The sequence below is a fragment of the Megalobrama amblycephala genome, linkage group LG1, assembly GCF_018812025.1.
Source record: "Megalobrama amblycephala isolate DHTTF-2021 linkage group LG1, ASM1881202v1, whole genome shotgun sequence".
In the NCBI taxonomy this organism is placed as follows: Eukaryota; Metazoa; Chordata; class Actinopteri; order Cypriniformes; family Xenocyprididae; genus Megalobrama; species Megalobrama amblycephala.
The window spans coordinates 2,550,773-2,577,625 of NC_063044.1; the positions used below are offsets into that span (position 1 = coordinate 2,550,773).

Genomic DNA, 26,853 nt, shown 5'->3' on the forward strand with positions numbered 1-26,853 from the left:
ATCATAATTAAGCTATCACACTATCGCGCTAGTCTGTATGTGTGTGTTTATATTACACTCTTGACATTCAGTGTTACTGCATGTTTACCAGTGGACATAATCTGTCTCTGATGTGTGAACATCCAGAGAACAACAGCCTCAGTCTCTCTTTAATCTTTTCTATGTGAAGCATGAAAAGCTCTTGTGTGCAGGATGACTCTGAGCATTGCATTAGCAAAAGCCACATTCATGCATTCTACATGAGCGTTTGCTGAAATGACACAGTATATGTTGTGCACACAGTTACCTCAGCATGTTTCACATGAAACTATATAACCTGACATCTGGAGAGAGTGAGTGAGGTGGCATCGGCGATGAAGGATGAGGCTGCTGCCCTCGTCAGGGCCGTTTCCAGCAGCACAGCAGTGTTAGCTTCTGTCAGTATCTTTAGGAACTGCGTCATTGTGGCTAGACGTCCCTTGTGAGCTGTTAAGTTGACTCAGACGGCTCGTTAAGCAACTCATCAGCTCTTTGTGTGGAGAAGCCAGTCTGACGCTTAAATTGTTGGAAAAAAAATGTCTAAATTTGTACCTAAGATTTTTTCTCTCTTCATGTCATTTGTTGTGTTATAGACTCTTAAATGTTTCGCCAAATACAAATTCTTGTTATTTTTATGGAAGAAATAAGGTAAACAAACTTGTTGAACAAGATATTTAAATGGCAGAACCACAGAAGGACCAGCAACCCTTGAAAAATCCAATTTTGAATGATTACAGTAGCAGGTACTGAACAAGGTGGCTAAGATCACAATCCTGTGTGGGCTCATTAAAACAGCCTCCTAAAGCAGGGATTAACATGGCTTGTCACATCTTTACCACTTTGGCTTGTTAGGAGCATCCTTGCTATTGCCTGTCTTATTCTCACTGCCTCTGGATTAGAGACATGTGCATAAACTTGTCAGTCAGTAACTGTGATCACAGATTTCTGCTCATGTGACATCGAGGACACTGGGTTACGTAACAGCACAATCCATGATTTATAATTTACGGATGGGCAAGCAGAAAGACTTAGTCAACCAATAGAACAAAACAGGTTTGATTTAATCTTTTGATTTGAGTGGAACAGATTAAAAGTATAGTTCAGATCAGCGGTCCTTACATGTGCCATGTGTCCTGTTCACTTACTTTCTTCTGTGAAACACAAAAGAAGACATGTTGAGTGTCAAACATACACAAAAAGCACAGGGGAAAAAAAAAAACATCTTTTTTTTTTTTTTTTTTGCTCAACACAAGAAAAAATCATACAGATTTGAATGAACATGATAGTAGGTAAATTATGACACTCTTTAATTATTTAGTGAATTATCTTTTTAAGATTTTTATTTGGCTGACAATAAAAAAAAAGCATGAAAGATGATACTGAAAATTGTTATGCCCAGTACTAAAATTATATGCTGTATTTTGTGTAAAGAAAAACTATTAAAATTAAGGGGCCATTTACACAACACAGTTTTCAACTAAAAACCGAAAACTTTTTATGTGTTTTGGTTGTTGTATATTTGCACGACAACGGCGTTTTGGGGCCCTAAAAATACAAGCTTTTGAAATCAGATTTCAAACTACAAAAACGCACATTTGTAAAAACAGTGACGTCATGTGTATGTGCATTACGTGTTCAGTCTATTGGCACGTAGTGTTTCTTTACAAATTAACATCGCCATCTACTGGTCTGGCATGAATAATATAGCATTTTTAGTCATTTTTCACTTTCAATTTTAGTACATCGTTATTGTGTAAATGTACCCTGAAACTCTAAAAACAAAAACAAATCATTTCAATTTAGGCATGCAGGACTCCAGACTGCGATCAAATGGTCGCATTTTCCTGCCTGTGCGACTAAATTTTGTAAGAGGTCACAGTGATGCGACCACCACGTTGCCAAACATATTTTACTGGACTGCAATGTTTTTAATGTAAATGGACAATGGGTTTTATTCTGAGATGTTTAACTGATGTTAACTGATATATTTAAGAATTTCTATCTTGTGTTAATATGAAATGTCTTATAGGTACAGTTTTGTTAATTGTTAATTGTATGAATTTAGTTGTTTGTTCTATTTTTGCCATGAAAATAGCCTTGTTTCTGACATGGCGTAAATAAATAAATTAAATATAGCGTTACTCGTTTGAGCTGCGAAGCGTGGACCTTTTATCAGCTCAGACAATAATAAACAGAAGTGCTAGTTCAGAGCAGGCTCTTACGTGCCAATCTCGATCACATGATACTGTTACTACACAGCACTGTGAAATCCAGTAAGAGAGCGTTAGAATTTGTGGTCACAGAAATAGTTTTTTTTTAAGGACTTTTTAAAGTGCTTTACACTTTTACCAACACTCCAGAGCTTTCAATTTAATGTTATGTTGTTTTGTTTTTTGTGATTTGTAAATCTAGACGTTAAAAGATGAAGGAAAACTAATGCTTTGTGGCACAAACTTTCATTCGAGAAAAAAAAAAAGACATGAAATTACCACTATAACTAATAGATGGCTGCAGAGGAGCACTTACTGGCTTAATAGCAATTTCCACTCCATAATATATGGAAAAGTCATAGTCTCATGAAAAACAAAAGCTTTTCTTCAAATTGTGACTGGATTACACAGAAAGCAAGTAAAGAGTGCTCCTTTTATAATCACTGAAGCTGTCGGTCAGTTCAGTATGGAACATTTAATAATGTACCATACTGAATAATGTAACCCCCCCCCCAGTGCTAGCAAATCAGGTGCTGGCGCCACCATCTGTAGAACTTAGCGGCACCAGTGCCACTGCTCTCAAATGTTAGTCTGAAGTCCTGGCATCACAACATTATATGTACAGTATGAACGATTAATATTCTTTTAGAGATTTGCTGAAGATTACAAGAAACTGTATTAAATTCCTGTTTAAGAATAACTTTAAGTGAGGATTAAATGACAGCAAAGATAATTGTAAAAACAATGAAAATGAGCATGAACAGTTACATGAATCACAAATATTGGCGAATAACCAATTTAATACAGATATATTGTGCATCCCTAGAAAAGTCCCTTTCATTAAGGGAAGGACATGAGCCATTACCACAGAGATCTGTGGGGATCTTTTTGTTTCGTTTATTTTCAGGAATGCATTTCTACCAGACTTCATTAATCCCTGAAATATGATGAAATGGATTCTCGGCACATAAGTGCAAGTGAGCTGTATTTAATCAGCAATCAGAAGTCCCAGCGGGAGAACTGTGAATCAGGATGAAACCGATTACTGTTGATTGACTCCTGCAGCTGCCTGCCTCTGATTGCTGAGTTCTGTCGTGAATGAAAATGCTAAATGCTGTTTTAAAGTCGAGACGGTTTGCCTCATCTCCATTCAGAGTTTCCATTTTAGCATTTCTGCGTGAATGTTTTCTCCAGGGTCAGCAGAAATGGCATCGCATGCAAATCAAAGTGTAACAATGCCACTTAACCATAATCAAACCCTGGTAATTACTGTAATTTGTGGTTGCGTGACCTTGCCCTCCTCATCTGTAGGGATAATTAAGCGTAGTGACATCATGTCTAATCGAGTGCTGAGTCCGTGAACGTTCTGCGTGAAAAGGACTCTTGGGAGTAATTCTACAATAAGGACTCTTTGCTTCCATAATGAGGTCAAACTTTATAATTACGACAGCTTAATTTAAACAGGCTTTAAATGTGTTTTATCCATTTGTCTTACTGTCTGCAGTAATATGAGCATTTTTGAAATCTTTCAATAAAATGCTCCCCTCAAAAGTGCTAGATTTCTTTGTAGATCTTTGCTGCTTGATCCTTAAAGATTAAGATTCGGCTTCTCACGATTACTTGATTCTTTTAATTAATCGTCAGATTGCTCAGTTACCATTTATAATGGTATAGTCAGGGGTGCACATAACTTTTTTTTGGTCTGGTTCTCAAGGGAGTACCTGGAGATGTTGCTTGGTACCAAAGACTATAGAATAACACAAGACGCGTCACTCGTATTATTTTGAATGGGAGAAAGTGCAACGCACAATATGGCGGAATAAGTCCCGCCTTCTAAATGCGAACCAATTGCTGATTGGTAAAGTCACTGCAGCGGAAACAGTCTATAGACATAGACATGCGCCTCCGAAATGAGGCACAAGAGACACGCATTTAGGACTGTGAATGCGCATTAGCTTGATCCAGCCAGAATTTTTTTTTTTTTTTCCTCCATGATTCGAGGGTTTAGAAACAAAATTTATGAGACAGTTGTTGTCAGATTTCATTGGTGAGTTTAAATAGGAAATTTAATCAAAAGCTTGACAAACAGCTTTAGAGAATTTGTTTTCCCATTCAAACAGATAGGAGCTGGACTTGGATGTCCGAGAGGCATTAAGCCCCGGGTATACTTCGGCCGTCCGCGTTCGTGCACCGTCCGCATGACGTAGTATACTTTGAAAGACGCACGGACGTGACTGCGCGCGTGACGCGTCCGGGCGCGGAAAGTGAAGTATACCCGGGGCTTTAAAGGGACTTTGTTGGTATTCACACTTTACCTGACACACGTATCCTAAAAGCTGTCCTTATCACTTTCCTCCTGACTCCTCTCCTCACTCTTCTTTTTTCTCAAACATGGTAAATGATGATAATGATTTTTTTTTTTTTTTTTTTAACTAACATTGAGACAGACAACAGCAAAAGCTGCTGTCACTTTAAGAAGGAAAGCATGGACCAAATAACTGACACACATCCGGTTTATTTCTCAACTGTTCACTTATGACATAACTGAGAATACTTGCCGAGTGTTTTGACATAATTTTGTGTGTATGTGTCCGTTCAAGCGCAAGTAACGCAAAAGAGGAATTAATTCGGTGTTCGAGTGCTGTCTGTGTTAATTGGCGAGGCAAAACACGTCTAAATGATAAACTTTCACTCTATGATGGTTAAATTTAGCAGTTAATCTGCGAACCGTTGGACCTTATCCGTACGGATCACGGATTAACTGCGATCCATTGCGCACCTAATAATTAAAGAACACACTTATCATCATGATTTCTATCTTACCAGAGAGAAAAATCCTACTCCAGTAAGTAAATGTGTCCCTGTGAACCGGTCCTCAAAAATGTTGGTACTCAAAAGCGCTTCCCTCCATGTTTTCTCGTACGCGTTTATTTTTACCGCACATTCGTACCGGTGTACCACTGATGTACACCCCTGGGTATAGTGAGTGGCAACCCTAAATCAAGATGTTTCTCTCCATTCCCCTTTCTTCGAGAAACACATTCAGAACAGAACCACCAGCATCCCAGATCAGATTCTCTGGTGGATATGGTTTTTGTTTGGAAGGGTTACAGTGTTCAGATTGCATCCCGGGGTCAGGCCTGAGGTACTGGGTCAAGGCAGAGTGTATGAGTGAAGGAGCAAGATGCCGCATGTGTTCATTGTCTCTATATAAATACAGAGAGTAAAGTCAACGTGAATTATTTTATTTTATTTAATATTTTATTTTAGCTGTCTCTTGTCCATTCACTCTCTCACTGTCTATGACGTTAAAATATCAGGCAGAGTCTTTGTGCGTGTGACAGACTGACAGCTTATATTGCCTGTACAACTGTCGTCCAGTCAGTCATAAGCAGAGACTGACACTAGCACACACACTGGTGTCTTTGTGAAAGTGGACGTTGGGATGAAAGGAAGCTCTGTTGTAGTGCACATCAATGTCTACGGTGGTGTAGCGTGCCCTGACCCTTTGTGAAGTCGTGTATTGCCGTGTTGATAACACCACATGGGTCATGATATGAACGGCTGGCCTATAACAGTCTACATGATTTCAAAGTTCCTGCTTCAATTTGTTTATTTTCTGCATTGATATATTTGCTTAGGCAGACATCACATATTATTGCCCACTTCTTAATCGATTTCTGTTTTGTTTTGTGTTTTTGTCACCAACAACAGCAGCAGATGATGGGCCACACACCAGATTAATCCACACATTCAGATAATCTACTATATCTTCATGCATCGCAATCCTCTCTGGATTGCATTGCTGCCCCCTCCTGTCTCTCTATTCAGCTATGAAAACTTTAGCCTCGACCCTCATCTGATGATGTCAAAGTGACCGCAGATGCGTCATCTCCATTAGCATTCATATTCTAAACCACTGGTCTGGTTACGACCCATTATTTTGACTGAAGTAGAGGTGGTGGCAGCGCATTGTGGGTATCCCGATGTGTCTTCTCATCTCGGACTGGAAAACAGCGGCTGTTGGTTGTAGCAGAAGGCCACGACAGCTGTGGATGAGATTATCTCTGCCACACAAAACCGAAGCGCCATTACTGTTGCGCCATAGTCTGATTAAAAGCGGGGGAGAGTGCTGGTGGATGTTGACACAGCACTGGTTGACAATGGATAGAGATTGTGTTTGTAAATGAGAGAGAAAGTGTAGGCCACAGCGCCTGGCCTGTCACAAGAACGCAGTTGTGTCCACTGCTGAATCTGCCAACAAAGCAAATTGTTTTCTTTCTCTCTGATTAGATGTTTCAGGTTCAACTGTGTGTATTAGATGAAAAAATATTGAAATTTCTAACTTCAATATGATACCTTGAAAAATATTGATATTCAGTACCATTTTTGAAATGGGAAATCGGGGAAAATCTTCCATATAGATATTTTATTATCTCATAATTCTTTGATAATTTGGGTAATTTTGTTGGAATAGCTTACACACAGCACAGGGAGGCTTTATTTGAAACTTTGAACTAAAGTAAAATGTCAGTAATACGAAAAGAACAAATTGCAAACGATAGCATAAATAAAATGGAAGAGACAAATGCCATAAACATGGCTTTAAGTGTTTCAGGTGGGTTTAACAGTATATTCATGTAAGAAATACTACAGAAATGAATTAATCAAATGTAAAATAACACTGGAGAGTCTTCTTTGTAAAAATGAAATGCAGAACAATGCTTACAATTAAAGTTACAAAAGTTATTCAGTCAAGGGCAGTTAGTGATTTTCACTTTGTCTTTTGTTCTTATTAGGCTGCTGTCACTTTAAGAGTTTATGCACAGATGCAATATACTGTTACACAACATGTGTTTTCTCTCAACTGTTTACATTCCAAAACTGACTGTGTTCACCAGGAAAATTGTTTATTTGACAATATAAGCTCAATAAGCCACGGAAAAGAGCTCAATTTGGTTCTTGCGAGCTGTTTGAGAGGCGGCTTTATGTGTGCGCCACTTATATAAATCAGTGGTGCATGGTCTTATGGTGTGAGTGCCAAACCATTGGGAATGAGTAGAATTATGCGCAATACCCGCAAACCATGCCGAAATTCAGGACCCAACACTAATCAACTGGAGCGAATAAGTGAGTGAGAGAAGAGACGGGTGTGTGTCAATTCGACATTGGAGAGAAGAGAGAGTGAGAACGTGCAGTTAGTATCATTGTATCAATGAAATTTATTTTACGTATTTGCAAAATTAGAAATAATTAATTTGTAAAATGGATCAATATGAAAAATCTGTCAAAATAAACCAAATTATGCTTTTAGTAACTTCTTTATTCTGTAATCTGATTATAGTATATTTTCACAAATAAAGAAAGTTTAAACTTGACTTTTTTTGTTGTTGTTGTTCAACACTATAACCAACAGTGCACTCAGTAATTTGTGTGCAAAGTGGGAATGATATTTTCTCAAAGATCACATAACTCTAATTTAGCATGTAGTACACAATGACATATAACATGAATGTGACATAGCTGTAAAATAGATATAGCACAGCAAAGTTTGAAATCAAGTGTTTAAAGCAGTGGTTCTCGATCCGTAGCCTGCGGGCCGCATACGGCCCGTCACGAATGCAAATGCGGCCCACATTATGTCGACCACATTTAAAAAATAAATTCCAGTTGCAATTTATTTTTGTTTAAATTAAATTAAAATAATAAAAAGTTTGAACTATAATGTAACTATAGTGTAATGTGAGTTTACTGAACAAGAGTTTCACTTTGATATGAAGTGACATTGCCAGCCATTTCAACACACTGAATCAAAAACAAATTTCTTATAGTATTTGTTGATTTTGCAGAGTGTGGCAGAAATAAAATACTGTATGTGTCATCAGAAAACACTGCCGTTTCTGTGTGTGCAACATCTAGGTATGATATCTGCTAATACCATGATTGGTTTTCATTGTTGACGTCATATGTAAATGATATGCGGCTCGTGAGACTTGCACTTGGACCATAGTGTGGCCCACTGGGAAAAAAGGTTGAGAACCACTGGTTTAAAATAAAAGTCCCATCACCGTCAAAATAAAATCGCTGTAAAATTTCGACGCAATACTGATAATTTAAAAATGCTAAATATCGGCCAATATATCAGCCTTAGTGATGTATCTTTCGATCTCTAGCCATGTCTTATTTAATCTCGAAGCCTCTTAAATTTACATGTATTGCTTCTTTAAAGGTGCTAAAGAGGATCTTTTCGTCGACTGAGAAACCAAAGACTGTTACTGAGTTTTTGAAATGAGCGCATGCGTAAGAATTTCGAGGGAACGCCTCCCAAAACTCGTAAACACGAGTATTGGAACACGAGTGTTTACCACCGGCATTCGCTGTGTCGTGTTAGTGGATTCATTATGTCGGACTCACCGCAGGTAACTCATAATCTGCAGTTGTTACTCCTGTCTCGTGACTAAAACATTGCATCTGTGGAGTCTGGAAAGTTACTGGAGCGTGCAGCCGCGCTCGTCTCTCACAAGGAACGTCACGGCAGTGATTGACAAGCCAGAGGGCCAATCGCGTAAACGATTGGCTGATGTTTTTAAGGCCCTACCTCGTGCACAGATGATGTATATTAATATTATTCCTTTCAGTGCACCTAATAAATAGTCTTTTATCAGTTAGTAAAGACAGTTTCAAGTAATATTGCAAAAATGTATAAAACAAAACCTCCTCTTTAGCACCTTTAATGGAGCTAGGTTTTCAGGGTTGTACATTTTTTAATTTTGCCATTTGTATATGGTGTTTGTAAAGATAAGTTTTAATGTCACCTCTATGAATTATAGTGTTGCTGTTCTGTCCCGAGTGTTCTGGAAACAGGTTTGGTTGAGGTCTTGTAATGGATACACGCACAACATGAGGATAGTCAGCCTTTATGATCAGAAAATGTGAAACGAGGGATCACATGCTTATGCATAGAAATATTGAAGCTGCTTGAAGCTTAAAGGCAGTTATGCAAGAACACTTCTTGTTCAGTTCCCGTGATGCACTTTTTGGGTTACTTTCATTTCCTCTCTACTATCAGTCCCTCTCACACGAGAATGAGGCCACTTCCCTGAAGCTTGTTGGCTTGATGATCTTGTTCACTCAAAATCTTTCATCTCGTTTCAGTTGCAACTGCTCCAGAAACTTAAGCTCTAGGTATTTTCCTATTTCATTAAATGAAGCCTTGCAATAATTCAATACATTCGTTAGGCCCTTGACCTTTACACTGCCTTTCTTAATCTTGTGAACATCCTCTTTTAAGTCTTCATGTTTTTAGATTGGCATTTGTCTAAGAGTCTGAACTTGCAGACAGGCTTGCGTTGCATGATGTTTATGCTCTTCGCGAGAGTCTTCCCTCTAAATATATCACTGTCGGATTAATGTTTTAGATCCAATTTTAAATCTTGATTATTTCATGTGCGTGCCATTTTTTTACTTGTCACAGGCTGTCTGAAATTGCCCCCATACCCTTAAATAGGCCGGTATTTGAGGGAACAGCCATTTGTAGTAGTGTCCATAACCATAGTGGATGTTATCAAGTGCACTCATTCAATCCCATAATGCTCCACAATAACAAGTGTACAAACTATGCGAAAGCGGCAGCCCTTCCAGTGCACTCGGTGTCCGATTTCACTCACTCGTTTTCATTCACTCCCTCAAGTGAACTATATTAGTGGGCTAATGCAGGGAATAGTGAATGAAGGTATAGAGGTTGATGATATCAAACGCAGCCAATAATTGTGTTACTGGATGTTAAAGTAATAATTTCTGTTCACAATTTTGGCTTGTGATTTGATTTTCACCCTTTTTGCTGTCCTTTTTGGCGGCTAAAATTTCCATCCCTTTTCTCACTTTTTTTCATGCATCCATTCATGCATGCAGTTATGTATTCATGCATTTGCTTATTAATTAATTTTATGCAATCAGTCATGCATTTGTTTATTTATGCATTTATTTATTTGAGTAGGCTATTAAGAATTGTAGGAGGGTTTTTTAAAAGTTTAATTATCATTAAAATGATCCAGAAAATGTAAATAATTTAATTAAAGTTTAATATAATCATTTTAAAAAATGATCATAGGCTGCAGTATGACTTTAAAGGGATAGTTCACCCAAAAATTAAAATTCTGTCATCATTTACTCACCCTCAAGATGTTTCAAACCAATGCTGGGTTGAAAATGGACAAACCCAGCAATTGGATTATTTTAACCCAGCGGTAGGGTTAAATGTTTGCCCAACCTGCTGGGTAGTTTTATTTAACTCAACTATTGTTTAAAAATGACTGTATTGCTTAATTAAAATTAACCCAAAGTATGTTGGAAATGAACATTTATTAATGTTCAATGAATAATTATTAAACAATAAACATATATTTAATTGCTTATTAATAAATTTATATTAATAAACTATTAAACTACTACATTTATATTAATAAAATATTAAAGCTTATTAATAAACATTCACCTTTTGTCTATTATTGTTGCCTCTAATTGCATCTGGTTTTTAATTTCCCAACTATTTTGGGTTCATTTTAAGCTAGCCATATAGCAATTTTTAAACAATAGTTGGTTTAAATAAAACTACCCAACAGGTTGGGCAAACATTTAACCCAACCGCTGGGTTTGTCCATTTTCAACCCAACTTGGGTTGTTTTTAACCCAGCATTTTTTAGAGTGTGTATAAATGTATTTGTTCTGCTGGACACAAAGGAAGTTATTTGTAAGAATGTTTGTAACCAAGCAGATCTCGCCCCCCATTGACTACTATAGTAGGAAAAAATAATACTATGGTAGTCAATGGGGGCAAGATCTGCTTGGTTACAAACATTCTTCCAAATAACTTCCTTTGTGTCCAGCAAAACAAAGAAATTGATACATTCTTTTGACAGGCTTCGTGAGATTCACTCTACTATGTGGTCTTTTGTGTAGATGAAGTGGTAAGTGTGCGAAGTACATTTGTACGTGTGGTTGGGTAAATGATCAGACCCAAACTTGATGCAGGCAGTTAGCGAGGTCTCTTTCTCTCTAAATAAATAAATGATGGCCATCTGTAGCTTTCACTCCAGATTGAAGCCGTTGAGTGGATGGTGTCAATCTCATTGTTGTCTTTTGGGTTTAGCAGAGAGCTGTTAGCGCCCTATTATGTTTTAAGTATGCATCAGGGAGAGCACTGCACAATCAATTCTCTCTGTATTTCTCTTTGTGGGTTTGTTCACTCTGTTGCTGCACTGAAATCATCCTGTGAACCACCCAACACGTCCTCCTACACTTCGGACTGGGCACCCACTTAATTCCAGTTATGAACACACCCAATTGTATGTCTGAGTCAAAAAAAGACAATTGTTTCCAAAAATGGGAAGGAGTGTGAAGTTTGCCGGGCTTTTTTTTTTTTTAAATGTTAAGACAATTGCGTAAATTTTGAGGTGTGGTCAGAGATTGCATTAACCGAAAATGTTGTCACTGACTTAATTTTAAATCACCCTTTAAAGATGTAAATTATCTGTCAAAACGTACATTGTGTGAATATTGTACCATGCATGAAAACTGGCTTATTTCTTAAAGTAAACTACTCGCAGGTTAGAGTATGTCTATAATTTGGTCGGCATTGTGACTGTACTTAGTTGTAGTTGGATTGTAGATGGCTGTAGCTCTCATGTGACATTCATAAGCAAAATTCAAAGTAAAAGCGAACCACAAAGGTGCTAACCAGATGTTAAATCCACATATGGAATCCACCGTCATGGTTTTCTGTTATTATTTGTTGCCATATCATGTGGAAATGGGCATCAGGTTAGATGTTTAGTGGATGTCTCACATGCTTTAATTGTTCCTAACCCATTTTTGTCAATGGTCCATCCCTTGTCGACAGACTTTCTCTTTTTCTCCTCTTCCTTTTGGTTGTCTACCCATCAATCTTTGCTGCGGAAGGATGTTGCACGCTCTGTTTCCTCCAAACCACAGTTCTGAGTCTGTTCTCTGGCAGATATTTGGTCCCCCACCTTCCCTCTCACATCTGAATGTTATTGAAAAGGACATTGGCCAATGCAGAGAATCTGAATACAGTCACCATGCTTTCCCTTTGGAACAAATTCAAAAGCAACATTTTTTTTATCAGTATCTGTCTTTCCATATTAGATATTTAATATTCATATTTTTAGATTCTTGGTTAAGATTTTTTTTTATCTGCAGCTAACTTAAAGGGATAGTGTTTGATTACAGCAAAAAAAAAATCAATTTTTTTTTTTTTTTTGAGTGTTTGCCTATTTGGAGGTCTCATTGGACTTTACTCAGGATTAATAGTTTCCAACAGCATAATTTATATAACAAAAACACTTATCAAATTTTCGACATTTCTACACTAGCATCTGCGCTCAGCTGCTGTCGTTCTTATTACTGTCAAAATAAAAGCTGCTTCCAACACTAAAAGGCCAAACAGAAAAAAACTTCAATGCCTGCAAGTAAATATTAGCCGATTATATTATATCATATACTCATAATTTTAATGTATATAAATATGCTATAAAAAAAAAACATGATTTAAAGCAATAGATCAAATAACATCACAAGCCGACTTTGATAATGGCCGATTTTATTTAAGTTTAAGTCACATGCATAGATGTGTCAATCAGTTCACATATTTGTAAATAAATTAATTTCTGGCAATTAAGGAAATTAATAAGCTGTAGTAGCTGTGCAACACATCAGAAATAGAAATTATTTCACAAGATGTCACAACAAGCTCCACTGATTATAATCGGCACTATCTGACATAGTGTTGTTTTTGTATATACAGTACAGTCCAAACGTTTGGAACCACTAAGATTTTTAATGTTTTTAAAAAGTTTCGTCTGCTCACCAAGGCTACATTTTATTTAATTAAAAATACAGTAAAAAACAGAAATATTGTGAAATATTATTACAATTTAAAATAACTGTGTACTATTTAAATATATTTGACAAAGTAATTTATTCCTGTGATGCAAAGCTGAATTTTCAGCATCGTTACTCCAGTCTTCAGTGTCACATGATCCTTCAGAAATCATTCTAATATGATGATCTGCTGCTCAATAAACATTTATGATTATTTTCAATGTTGAAAACAGTTGTGTATTTTTTTTTCAGGATTCCTTGATAAATAGAAAGTTCAAAAGAACAGCATTTATCTGAAATACAAAGCTTCTGTAGCATTATACACTACCGTTCAAAAGTTTGGGGTCAGTAAGAATTTTTATTTTATTTTTTTGAAAAGAAATTAAAGAAATGAATACTTTTATTCAGCAAGGATGCATTAAATCAATCAAAAGTGGCAGTAAAGACATTTATAATGTTACAAAAGATTAGATTTCAGATAAACACTGTTCTTTTGAACTTTCTATTCATCAAATAATCCTGAAAAAAAATATTGTACACAAATATTTTGTACAATTGTACACATTAAATGTTTCTTGAGCAGCAGATCAGCATATTAGAATGATTTCTGAAGGATCATGTGACACTGAAGACTGGAGTAATGATGCTGAAAATTCAGCTTTGCATCACAGGAATAAATTACTTTGTGAAATATATTCAAATAGAAAACAGTTATTTTAAATTGTAATAATATTTCACAATATTACTGTTTTTTACTGTATTTTTAATTAAATAAATGTAGCCTTGGTGAGCAGACGAAACTTCTTTTAAAAACATTAAAAATCTTAGTGGTTCCAAACTTTTGGACTGTACTGTATATATATTATAAAATACACACACTCACACATATATAAATATATTGTTGGTTTTAAGATATTCATTTTATCTACAGCTAACTTAAAGGGATAGTGTTTGATTACAGCAAAAGTTTAAACCTTTTTATTTTAGTGTTTTCCCATTTGGAGGTCTCATTGATGTCATTGAACTTTCCTCAGAATTAAGTTTCCAACAGTATAATTAATAGACATTAACTAACAAAAATAATTTATCAAATTTCTGACATTTGGAATTAAATTATGTAATAGATTTAGTCAGAGTGGTGGTTCTCTGAAACCTAAAGTGATAAAGCTTCAGTTCATAGATTTGGCGTCCAATCAGATTTACACGCATCACCACACACACTTTCATTTTTTTCATTTCCACACATATACTGATGCTAAAATAAGATAAGCAGAATGCAGGTGGTTTGTACTGGGCGTTAACATGACTACCCTAGCGTTACACTTTCTCACACAGATGTATCTGGAGCTGATTTGAAATTTAGCTTCCTTGATATTGGTCTTGACCACAGTGACTCATGTGCTTATGATAATTCAGCAGGATCTTGTTTTTTATATCCTGTTATATGCGTGACAGCATAATGCTGTATGCAAACTATGGTGTAATGTAATAATGTACAATTACAGCTGGATAAATGTGAATCATGTTTAATCAGTATTTATCGCCTTCTTTTATTCGCAGGTATTAAATGAAGAGTGTGATCAGAACTGGTACAAGGCAGAACTAAACGGCAAAGACGGTTTCATTCCTAAAAACTACATTGAGATGAAGGCACATCCGTGAGTATAAGATACTACAGCCACATACACTTTCAAACTGCCCTGACATCATTCACAGGTTTAAGATGAGGTCTGTGTTATTTCCGTGCTACTAGCCTCACCAAATGAACTGATATAAATAGTTCCGCTTTTTTAATTTCGTTCAGAATCATTTTTCTTTAGAATAACAGTTTAAGTAGCTGTGCTGAATCATTGAAGACTTTTCACAAGTCATTTCCTTGGTATACGGCCCTGTGCTTTCAGAGGTGTTTAAAGAATTGACTACTCTGAAAGAAACTCCTCTGGTGTATTCCTGTTCATTGCAGACATCTGTTTCACGAATCTGCCTGCGTTATTGAGGAGCTTTACTGTAATCACATTTCAAAATCTCTGAGCAGAGCTGTGTACAGCTGTTATAAAACAGACGAATGAGGGTTTCCGGGATCGTTCATGAGTTTAAATTGGCATCAGAAAGCATGCTCGGAGTGAAGGGCTGATGAACAGTAGATGGTGTTCATGCATCTTGATATTTATGAATTAGAATAGCTTAAAATAACACAAACTGGTGAATCGTTGTTGTGAACGATTAGGATGGTTTAAAAGATTTGATTCCCAGAAATGAACTTCCAAACTCTGATCGGTTTTATATTCTGAAAGTGAAGTGTCAGTTTCAGAATATACCAACAGCCTTGACAAGTTGGATATTGCCCATCTTTGTTTTCATATATTTGTAAATTATTTTTACACAATATTTACTCAGCAGTTGTATACATGTATATTGTAAATATATATAATACAGCTGTTTAAAAGTTTGGGGAAATACAGTAAAAACAGTAATATTGTGAAATTAAAAATGACTTTTTTAATATATTTTTATATTTCTTATATTATCAGTGTTGAAAACAACTTTTTTTTATTCAAAAGAACTGCGTTTATTTGAAATGGAAATCTTTGTAACATTATAAATGTCTTTACTGTCACTTAAGTCAATTAATATATCCTTTCTAAATAAAAGTATTAATTTCTTTTTAAAATAAATAAAGAACCAAACTTTTGAATGGTACTTTATAAAAAAAACTACAAATAAAAACCCATTAACATCACTGCAATATTATGTTGCTTAATTTTATATTGTAAATATATCAAATACTGGTTATATTTCCCACTTCTAAGGCCTTAGCTGTGTTGCTTTGCAGAATTTGAGTTTGAATGAAATGTTTCTGCATTCTGAGCAAGGGCTTCAACAGCATACAAAGGCATTAGGCTCGTACATTTCATACTTTATTCTCCATCAGCCTTGGGTCTGATAATTTGTGAGCTCTAATATTTCAGTAATTATGAATAATTATCTCAGGTCACAGATTATTAGGTCTGTTTACTTTGCAAATCCTTCCTTGTGCAATTTGCAGAATTGCAATTTGTCGCTTTGTTACACTTTTTGATGCCAATCACCTTGATTGAACTCAGTCTTTGTACATGTACATGGTCCGGTTTGTTCCTCCCATCCTCTTCCTCATTCGTCTCATGTCAGTGAATTTGATTATTGTCCAGTGTACAGTAGCAAAAGCGGAAGGACAAACTGGTCCCACTCGAATGAATGAATGATTAACTAATATTTGCTTGGGAAAGAGAATTGAAACCCTTGTAATGACACACAATGAGGCTCTGAACATGATCCACCAATCAAAGACCTCTTCCTCTCACTTTTAAAATCGAAATGAAACAACAATTAGCCACCATGATGCCTAAAATGGTTAGAGTGATGCCAGTTACCAAGGTACACTGATGCTGCGCCCCAATTCGCATACTATCCATCCTAAATAGTATTTGAAATTAGAATTAGTGTGTCCCAAATCGTAGTATGTTGAAATGAGTATTCCAAAGATACCCAGATGGTCTTCTTTATCAGGTTAGAATCCGAAGTGCAGATCCGTCACGCACAACCCATTGCGCTGTGGAAAAGGATTCAATTAGAACTACAAACATGTATAAAAAGTGCTAAAAAACTACAAACATGACGGATGTGAGAGACCGACGGTTAAGCAGAGCGGTTAAGATAGAGGGGTTTGAGTGATTAATAATCCGTATCAAACCTGACGAAAATATATTTATTAAATATTAACCACATTATATTTAATCTGCAACAGCATTTTGAACTTTTATAATGATGCGTTTGGTCATTAACTTTTAAATGCATCATTATGCGAACATAAGGGGAGATCAATGTGCGAAATGGTAGGAAATTAAAGAGGATTTTAATGCTACACATTCAGAAGCATGTACTTTTTCTTGACAAAAACAGTACATACTTTTAGGGCATAGTCTAAGTATGTGAATTGTGACTCAGCATGAGTGTTTTTTTGTGTTATATGGTTGTTTTGATGTTGCTAGGTGGTTGCTAGGGTGTCCTGAGTGTTTTCTTGCTTGCTCACTTTCATTTATTTCTGCTATACTTCTTTTTAAGTACTTTTTTTATTTGAATAATCACAATGTAAATGTTTCCCTTATTTGCAAATATTTGATAGCCACATTCAGTTTTATATTTAACTTGATATTTACAGTAATATGTAACTTTTAAATAAAGGAGAATTTATAACTTTAGTTTTGGCTGCGGTGTCCTTATGGGAGGCTCTTTGTTATGAATAGCTTCCTCTCTTTAACAGATAATTAAATATTGATCATTTTGCATAAGTGCTAACTATTTGTCATCAGTCGCAGAAAGATTTTTTCTCTTTTTTTTTTATTCCGAGCAATATTTTCTCGCTTTGTTTGACATCCCAGAAAATACACCACCGACTCTTTTTAATATCCTAGGACAGTTACACAAGATTGGCCAGGTTTATGGGAAGGGGAGGCGGATGTCTCTTATCAGGACAGGGAATGTAAATGTACGTGTTTGAGCGGAGAGAGACACGGCGTGCAGACGGTGGTTGAGTGGAATTTGCCCTAGAGTGCTTTAATGCCACTTCCTGGTCACATGCTCTCTGTGTTTGTGTGTCTGTGGCTTGTGCTGTCCACATCAAAGCGGACAGGAAAGATTTTGGCAGGTACAGCGGAGACAGTCACTGTTTTAATGCAAAGCCTTACATAACAGATCTTCTGGGAGCATAATTGAATTTTGGATAACGTACTGTTTTTTTTTTTTTTTTTTTCTCCCTACCAAGTATAGTATGATTAACCCTTAAGCGCATTTTAATTGTACCAACGTTTTAGTCCTTAGACCCCAAACTTTTACAGAGCGATTGCATAAGGAAATATAAAAATGTTTATATATTATAAACTATATATCGTTTTTTTTAATTCACTTCTCATCTGTGCATTTATGCTGTGTTTTTGTGGATATTTTGTAGTTTTTTACCTATTTACTGCACAATTACTTAACTATGCCAAAAATTGGCTTATGAAAATTTAGATTTTTAATAAAAAAAATCACTTTAATGATGAAATTAATTAAATCTAAATTGTATTTGGACATATGTGTTAGGGATAGAATACTACCATCTACAAGTTTATAGAAAAACTTTAGGAATTATAGTTAAAGAAAGAGAGTGCAATGACCACATATATCCAATAGAGGTCAATAGGGAGTGTGTGTGTGTGAGATAGAAAGTTTGTTCCACTTTGTGTTTTTTGGGCTAGGACCAGACCTTTATGGAAATGTAGAACATTTCAGATTTATACTGGATTTATTTATTTATTTTGACAAATGAAATGGGGAAAAAAATATTTTTTTTCCCCCATTCATTTTCAGTGTGGGGTCAATCTGACCCTGAAGGACTAAAACTTTTTTTTTTTTTTTCTTTTTTTTTAAATACACCTTTAGAACAACCAAATCAAGCCCAGATTTTTTTGTGCATGTTTAGATAGATTATTTAGGAAAAGTCAGAGTCTCATGCCCCTGAGATGAAGGGAACCCTTTTTAAAAACGAAGGAAACTGTCAGTGGGGTCAGATTGACCTCAAGGTCCGATTTAAGGGTTAAACTAGATATTCACTACATATAAGTTTTTTTTATTTTTATTTTTTTATAAATTATTCATTTTTATTCATTATTCAAACCTCTCAGATTTCATCAAAAATACCTTAATTTGTGTTCCGAAGATGAACATTTTTAGAACGACACGAGGGTGAATAATTAATGACAGAAATTTCATTTTTGGGTGAACCATCCCTTTAACTTATAAATCTAATTATAGAAAATACAATTATTACAAAATTATTTTTCTACTCCAATTCATTTTTGAAATATAATAATTTACATGGTTACTGTCATAACTTTTAATGACAAATTTATTTAACCCTTGTGCGGTCTTCGTTAAACTTCGGGGACTTCACTCGTGGTCTTCGGGGTCTCTGGAGACCCCGGCAACAAAATACAATTTTGTATAATATATTTTTTAAAAACCAATGTAATTTTACTCTGTTTATTAATATTTTTACTCAACATTTGTACAGTTTTTGGAGGATTTGTGATATCTTTTAAATTTATATAAATACATTTAAACATATTTTTTAAATAGGTTTTTATGCAAAAGCAGCTTTTTATGTAAAATTCACTTTATAAAAGGCCCAGATTTCTAAATTTCATTCATGTGGATAACATGGATAATTTGACATGGTTTAGTGTAAGATTTTTGCCCATCTTTTGGAAAATGCAGTTATAAAAGTAAAAAAAAACTATAATTTTTACCAGTAGATGGCTGTAAAGCTCCACTATATGCTATGTGCTATTTAAATGACTGAAAGATGTCTTTTTACAAGTTTTTTTTCAGTTGGATTCATATCTAAATGTTATGAAATCACAATTATAACAATAAAAATTACTTTTTGTCAAAGTTTAGCATTTTTTGTACTGAAAAAAAATCATTTTTTTCAATATCATCAATAATGTAACCCACAGAGACCCCACTTAGAAACTGGACAAAATTCATTCTCAGAATGAGAAACAACGCACAACACACACAGACAGAAATGAAGTGGCACACTTCCAAAAATGCAAAAAACATCCCCAATACAAAATGGACATGCTCACACACACATGCGCACACAAAAAATAAAAAATATTTATTTCATTATTTTATTATTTTTATTATAAAATTATTATTGAAAAACTGATTTTGCCCTGCACAAAAAATGCTAAACTTTGACAAAGTAATTTTTATTGTTATAAATGTGATTTCATAACATTTAGATATGAATCCAACTGAAAAAAACTTGTGAAAAGATGTATTTCAGTCATTCAAATAGCACATAGCAAATAGTGGAGCTCTGCAGCCATCTACTGGTAAAAGTGATAGTTTTTTTACTTTTAAAACTGCATTTTTCAAAAGATGGGCAAAAATCTTACATTAAACCATGTCAAATTATCCATGTTATCGACATGAATGAAAGAAATCTGGGCCTTTTATAAAGTGAATTTTACATAAAAAGCTGTTCATGCATAAAAACCTATTTCAAAAAATATTTTTTAATTTATTTATATAAATTTAAAAGATATCAGGAATCCTCCAAAAACTGCACAAATGTTGAGAAAAAACATTAATAAACAAAGTAAAATTACATTGGTTTTTAAAAAATATATTATATTGTTACAAAATTACATTCTGTTGCCCGGGGTCTCCAGAGACCCCGAAGACCACGAACGTAACTGTTTTTTTTTTACACTAACATAAAAACAAGATATCACTCCAATTTTTTTTTTATTTGTAGATCTTAAAAGTGTTAACCACCGTACAAAGTCTCATGCCATTTGGACAAAGAGAACATTTTTTTTAATTTGAGCAAAAAATCATTTGCGGGTCAAAAAGACCCCGAAGACCGCACAAGGGTTAAACATATATTGAATAAGACATTACTAACAGGTAAAGTAAATATAATGAATATATAAGCTAATATAGTGCATATATTTAGTAAAATGCTCCCCTCTAGAGTTAATTTCTCTAGTGAACTAACATGCTGTGGACACTAAATGACTTGCCTGAGGTAAATGTAATGCTGTGAGATTTTATTCTCAAGCTGTTTTATTGATATCTTTCCATGGTTGAAACACTGGTTGAGAGATTACACGTAAACATATCTATGCACAGATCGTCTGTTCTTTTTCTTCTGCTCTTTTTTCCTGTTGTAAACGTATAAATATATAGGTCTCTTGTTATATTCAGACAGCATCTAGTTTTGTTTCCTCTTTTTGTTATATTGAAACACATTCAGACACCCTTTGGCCAAGTGTTGTTTAAACGGGATTTAAACTTTGTTGGCTGAAGCCATAAATTTGGTTTGAAGATGGAAAAATGTACTAAGCACAATGTTCTCTAAACATTTCTGTTTTCTACTTGCCGTGTTCAGCGCGGTCTTGTGGCTGTAAGCTGATGCTCTCTGTATGTTTTCCTGTAATCTCCAGTCACGTTCATATGCAAATTGTGTGTGGTTATTTTGCCTATTAAATCAAAACTTCTGAAGAAGAACATACATTTACCTCCCCTTGAAGAAATTAGGACAGAAGTGGTTGAAAGTGGACAAACGAGATTAAAACGCCAGGTGTAGACGGGCATGTCTCTCTCGTCTACTCGTGATCCGATCGCCCAAAACGCATCAACACCACGTTTAAACAGGGCCTTGATTTGAGTATTTATCCTGCAAGAAAAAGGAATGTTAGTTAGGATTAAACAAATACTTAACAACATATATAGTTGGATGGTTTATTAACTGGTGTGTACAGGAAAGCCACAGGCAGAAGTTTTGATGTCTTTCACAATCTTACCACATCTGCATGTTTTGTTTTTTGTTTTTTTTTCCTTTTTTCACATACACACATTCTGTGCCGATCATCTGAACTTGTGTGTTTTGCTGATCTTCTAAACTCTGTAGGTGTTCTTCTGAGCTCTTTTTTCTCTGTGCTGCCTGTCTTTGCTTCTCTTTTTTGTCTGTTATCTGCGCTCATCTTCTTTGCCAGTGTTAATTGCTCTCTTGGCTTTCCATCAGACATCCTAAGCTGCTACTCTCAGCCCTAATGCTCTGAAAATGGTTCTCCTCCTTTCTATTCATCCACACTTCCATGTAAATAAGTGAAATTCATCTGATCTGTCTTTAGCATTTTTCTGTTTTCAGTTTTCCCAAAAACATGTCTTTGTTCTGATATATTCGTAATGTTTGTGTTTGTGTGTTCATATGTTCTCAGGTGGTTCTTCGGGAGAATTCCTCGGGCCAGAGCAGAGGAGATCCTAAACAAACAGAGGCACGATGGAGCCTTCCTCATCAGAGAGAGCGAGAGTGCGCCTGGAGACTTCTCCCTGTCCGTCAAGTACGTCCACACACAAACACAACCTCAAATCCACCTCTTATTATTCCCAGAATACATTCATTCACACTACAGGCTTCATCAAGTCCTGACCTGGAGTGCAGTGATGCTTGAGATCGATCCTTGCGTAGCTAGAAGAGTTTGTCTTAGGCTTCTACCTATATTTGACCACTGAACAGCCAGTGGTGAGCATAAGAGACTGCTTTCAAAACCATTAAAAATTTACCGACATCAAACTTTTGAAAGGTATCGTACATGTAAAGACATGTAGCTTAATGTAATCATGTGCAATGACTGTGTCTCGTGCGAGTCATGGTTGTTCTTGTCTCAGTCAGGCCGAGCTCTTTGATAGACATCAGGGCAATTACCCATTTGATCCCTGTCTTTCGTGCCTGTCTCGTCTGTGTTTTGCATACATGTGTTAATGTGCATTCTGACCTTATGTAACACTTTATTTTTGGATCATGGCACACAAAGGAGTGCATTATGTCAAGCTCTTCGGTATCAGCTGTGAAGTGTTGTGTCTGTCGTCTTGTTTTAAGGTTTGGAAATGATGTACAGCATTTCAAAGTGCTGCGCGACGGGGCCGGAAAGTACTTCCTTTGGGTTGTGAAGTTTAACTCTCTCAACGAGCTGGTGGACTATCACCGCACCACTTCTGTTTCCCGAAACCAACAGATCTTTCTACGAGACATCGAGCAGGTGCCTCAGGTCTGTATGCCAGTTTTGGCCTTTTTAATCCTTAAAGTTTATGTGAATGGCTGTTTTTACTTTTGTAATGTGACACTTTATCAAGAGTTATTTTAAATTTTAACAATATTTCACAATATTGTTTGTTTTTACTGTATTTTTTTATCAATAAATGCAGACTTGGTGAGCATAAGAGACTTCTTTAAAAAATATTACAAAATCGTATTGACAATAAAAGTATGTTTTGGATATTAAAGGATTAGTTCACTTTTAAATAAACTTTTCCTGATAATTTACTCACCCCCATGTCATCCAAGATGTTCATGTCTTTCTCTCGTCAGTTGAAAAGAAATGAAGGTTTTTGATGAAAACATTCCAGGATTTTTCTCCTTATAGTGGACTTCAATGGCCTCCAAATGATTGAAGGTCAAAATTACAGTTTCAGTGCAGATTCAAAGGGCTTTAAACGATACCAGACGAGGAATGAGGGTCTTATCTAGCAAAACGATTGGTCATTTTCTAAAAAAAAAAAATACAACTGTATATGCTTTATATAAACAAATGATCGCCTTTGTAAGTGCTTCCGCTTTCCGTATTCTTCAAAAAGCTCACGCTGTATGTCCTACGCCTTCCCTATTCAACTTACAGAAAACAGTGTAACATTGCCGCATTCGTTCCGTAAGTAGAATAGGGAAGGCGTAGAACATACAGCGTAAGCTTTTTGAAGAATACGGAAATGCGGTTTTGCCGGAAGCTCTTACAAAGGCGATCATCTGTTTATATAAAGCATATACATTTACATTTTTTCGAAAATGACCGATCGTTTCGCTAGATAAGACCCTTATTCCTCGTCTGCTATCGTTTAAAGCCCTTTAAAGCTGCACTGAAACTGTCATTTTGACCTTCAACCGTTTGGAGGCCATTGAAGTCCACTATAAGGAGAATAATCCTGGAATGTTTTCATCAAAAACCTTCATTTCTTTTCGACTGAAGAAAGAAAGACATGAACATCTTGGATGACATGGGGGTGAGCAAATTATCAGGAAAAGTGTATTTGAAAGTGGACTAATCCTTTAAACGTGCCATCATGTTATTTACACATGTCTATTGTGCATCTGCAGCATCCAACATACGTGCAGGCCCTGTTCGACTTCGACCCTCAGGAGGACGGAGAGCTCGGCTTTAGACGCGGAGACTTCATTCAGGTCCTGGACAACTCTGACCCCAACTGGTGGAAGGGCGCCTGTCACGGCCAGACGGGCATGTTCCCACGCAACTACGTCACGCCTGTGAACCGGAACATGTAAAGGAAAAAATGAAGCGATTAGTGAATAAATTGTAATTATCGGCCCCTCACATTCACATACAATCAGACTACCCTACATGTCCCCGACAACACCCTTAAAGTCCTGTGAAATCTAAAGCGGCACAGAAGAATGGAAATTGTGACTGAAAACGAGGAGAGAAAAAAAAACGTAGCAGAGAGGCTGGACGTTTCCACCTCTTTCGTGGTGCCCGGGCGAAACTATTATTCCTGAGAATCGTGATGTCTTCATGAACGCTTACAGTCCAGACTGAGCTGTTAGGGCAAAGGAAAGGCTGAATCTTAGCATAGTAAACAACGCATAAATTAAAACAATGATTCTATCTGTAGATTCATCCTGCTGCTTCTGGCTTCTTTTCTAGTCTACAATTAGACTTTTTTTGTTTTGTTTTGTTTTTGTTCTTTTTTGTTTTGGCTGCATGTTTAAATCTCTTTATAATAGTAAATCCTGAAGCTGTTTTTAAAAAGGAAAAAAAAAAAACATTCTAAAAATATATAAAAATGTAAGAGTAAAAAATGCAAGTGCATTGTACATCTGGGCTGTGGAAAAACACCTATAGAGAGAATCCATTTTTTTAAGAATATATATATTATATATTTGTATGTGTCTGTCAGTTTTACCTTTCAACACATTTTTGTTTTCTTTTTCCAATTGTAAATTATGTTAATTTTTTGGGGAGGGCAAATGAAACGGAGTAGCTCTGGGACATGCTAATTTTATGAGCATCCCAGACGTAACACCGTAGTATTTAACGCATCATGTATTCCATTTGACATCATTCTTATTTTGTTTTAGAACCAATAGGTGAGTGGATCCTTGACAATAGCGATTTATCGCCAGGGAGCTTCTGGTATTACAAGAGTTGATCTAATGTGAAAAACCACCCGGCTAGCCACCATTTTAAGCCAATGTATTTATTGCAGCCACTTTTTATTTGTCTTGGGTTGTGAATGTAGCCGACATCACTCAGTAGAGATCATCATGAGGGACTTCAGATTGAAGAGCTGAACCGCAGTTGCATGATTTCAGAGACGCATCTATTCATGGTGTCAAAATGTCAAAAAGCTGTTCACATACTGCATTTGTAACTAAAACATTTAAAATCACGAGATTTGGTGTGGAAAAACTGGCGGATGCCGGTTAAGCCAGTAAGAAGAAACCAGAGAGATTTCAAATATATGAGTTGTCACATCGACTAATGTGATGCGTTCTGTTTTATTTCTGCCTCTTTTGTCTTTTCAGTGTTGTATGTTTTAGCTCTTTTTATGTATTTTGTTTCCCTCCTTGTGTATTATCGACAACCCCCCCCTCTTGTTTTTTGTGATGTTTTTTTGTTCTCTCTGGATTAGTGCCTTTTTCTCTGGTGTGACAGTGTCTCTGGCTTGCTGCTTTAGCCTGAGCATTGGGTTTCGTCAGACCCGCAGTGAGAAAATCATGTGTGCCCTCCTCCTCCTGAACACACCTGCACACATTCGTTCCTATTTAAATGTCTCGCCTTTTTTCTTAACTTTTTTTTTTTTTTTTGCCTTTTCCTTGTTTCTTTTGAATAAATAAAAAGAAAATTATAAAAAAAGAGTCTCTGTTGTGTCAGATACTTTTTATTGAGTGAATGAGGCCTTTACAGTTTCAACAACTTAATTCTTAGGAAAACTTTGAACAAAAGTCAACTTTTCAAATGTTGACTACTATAGTTTGATATTCTTCTGTTAAAACTTGTCTATTATTTGATCTGTTAAGTGTTTTAGCCATTTAGGTGTTACATTGGCAACATCTAGTTATTCGTGTGCCTCAGGGCTCAGTGCTTGGACCACTTCTCTTCTCCATCTACATGTCATCATTAGGATCTGTTATTCAGAAATATGTTTTTTCTATCACTGCTATGCTGATGATGCACAACTCTACCTCTCATCCCAGCCAGATGATCTGACAATCGCTGCTCAGATCTCAGCTTGCCTGACTGACATGTCTTGCTGGATGAAGGACCACCACCTTCAACTCAACCTTGCAAAGGCAGTACTACTTGTGGTCTCAGCCAACCTAACTATAATAACACAGCTTCTCCATTCACCTCGGTTTGTCAACCATAACTATCCAGGACAGCCAAGAACCTTGGAGTTGTGATTGATGATCAGTTAAACTTCACTGCCCGGTTCTGCAGATTTGTCTTATACAACATTAGGAACTTCAGGCCCTTTCTGTCAGAGCATGCTACACATCCCCTTGTCCAAGCTTTGTTCTATCCAGACTGGACTATTGTAATGCTCTCTTGGCAGGCCTTCCAGCATGTACTGTCAAACCTTTGTAACAAGAGTGGTCCTTAACTAGCCGAAGAGAGTGCGCATCACACCTCGCTTCATAAACTTGCACTGGTTGCTAATAGTATCAAATTCAAGGCACTGATGTTTGCCTACAGAACAACCACTGGCTCTGTACCCCTATGCCTAAACTCACTGTTTCTGTTTGTGCTCTCCAGAAGCTTGCATTCTGCAAGTGAACGGCACCTTGTGGTGCCATACCAAAAAGGTACAAAATCAAATTTACAGACCTTTACCTTGACTGTTCCCTGCTGGTGGAATGGCCTGCCTAACTCCACATCGAGCATCTAAGTCTTTAGCCATTTTCACGAAACTTCTGAAGACGCAGCTTTTTTGTCAACACTTGACCCATTAATACTAACGCTTACTATTCTATATATGCACTATATTGCCAAAAGTATGGGGACACCCCTCCAAATCATTGAATTCAGGTGTTCTAATCACTTCCATGGCCACAGGTGTA

At 36.1% G+C, this 26,853-nt stretch overlaps 1 protein-coding gene across 2 annotated transcripts in view; it reads left to right on the forward strand.

Moving 5' to 3' along the window:
* Positions 1-25,648, forward strand: part of grb2b (growth factor receptor-bound protein 2b) — a 46,096-nt gene extending 20,448 nt beyond the window's left edge. For both annotated transcript variants that reach the window (XM_048162551.1, XM_048162634.1), the window contains 4 exons: positions 14,688-14,785; positions 21,941-22,063; positions 22,603-22,771; positions 23,872-25,648. In XM_048162551.1, the coding sequence (XP_048018508.1) occupies positions 14,688-14,785; positions 21,941-22,063; positions 22,603-22,771; positions 23,872-24,057 (576 nt within the window). In that variant the 3' untranslated portion in view covers positions 24,058-25,648. The remainder of the gene's footprint in view (positions 1-14,687; positions 14,786-21,940; positions 22,064-22,602; positions 22,772-23,871) is intronic.
* The last annotated feature ends 1,205 nt before the right edge of the window (positions 25,649-26,853 follow it).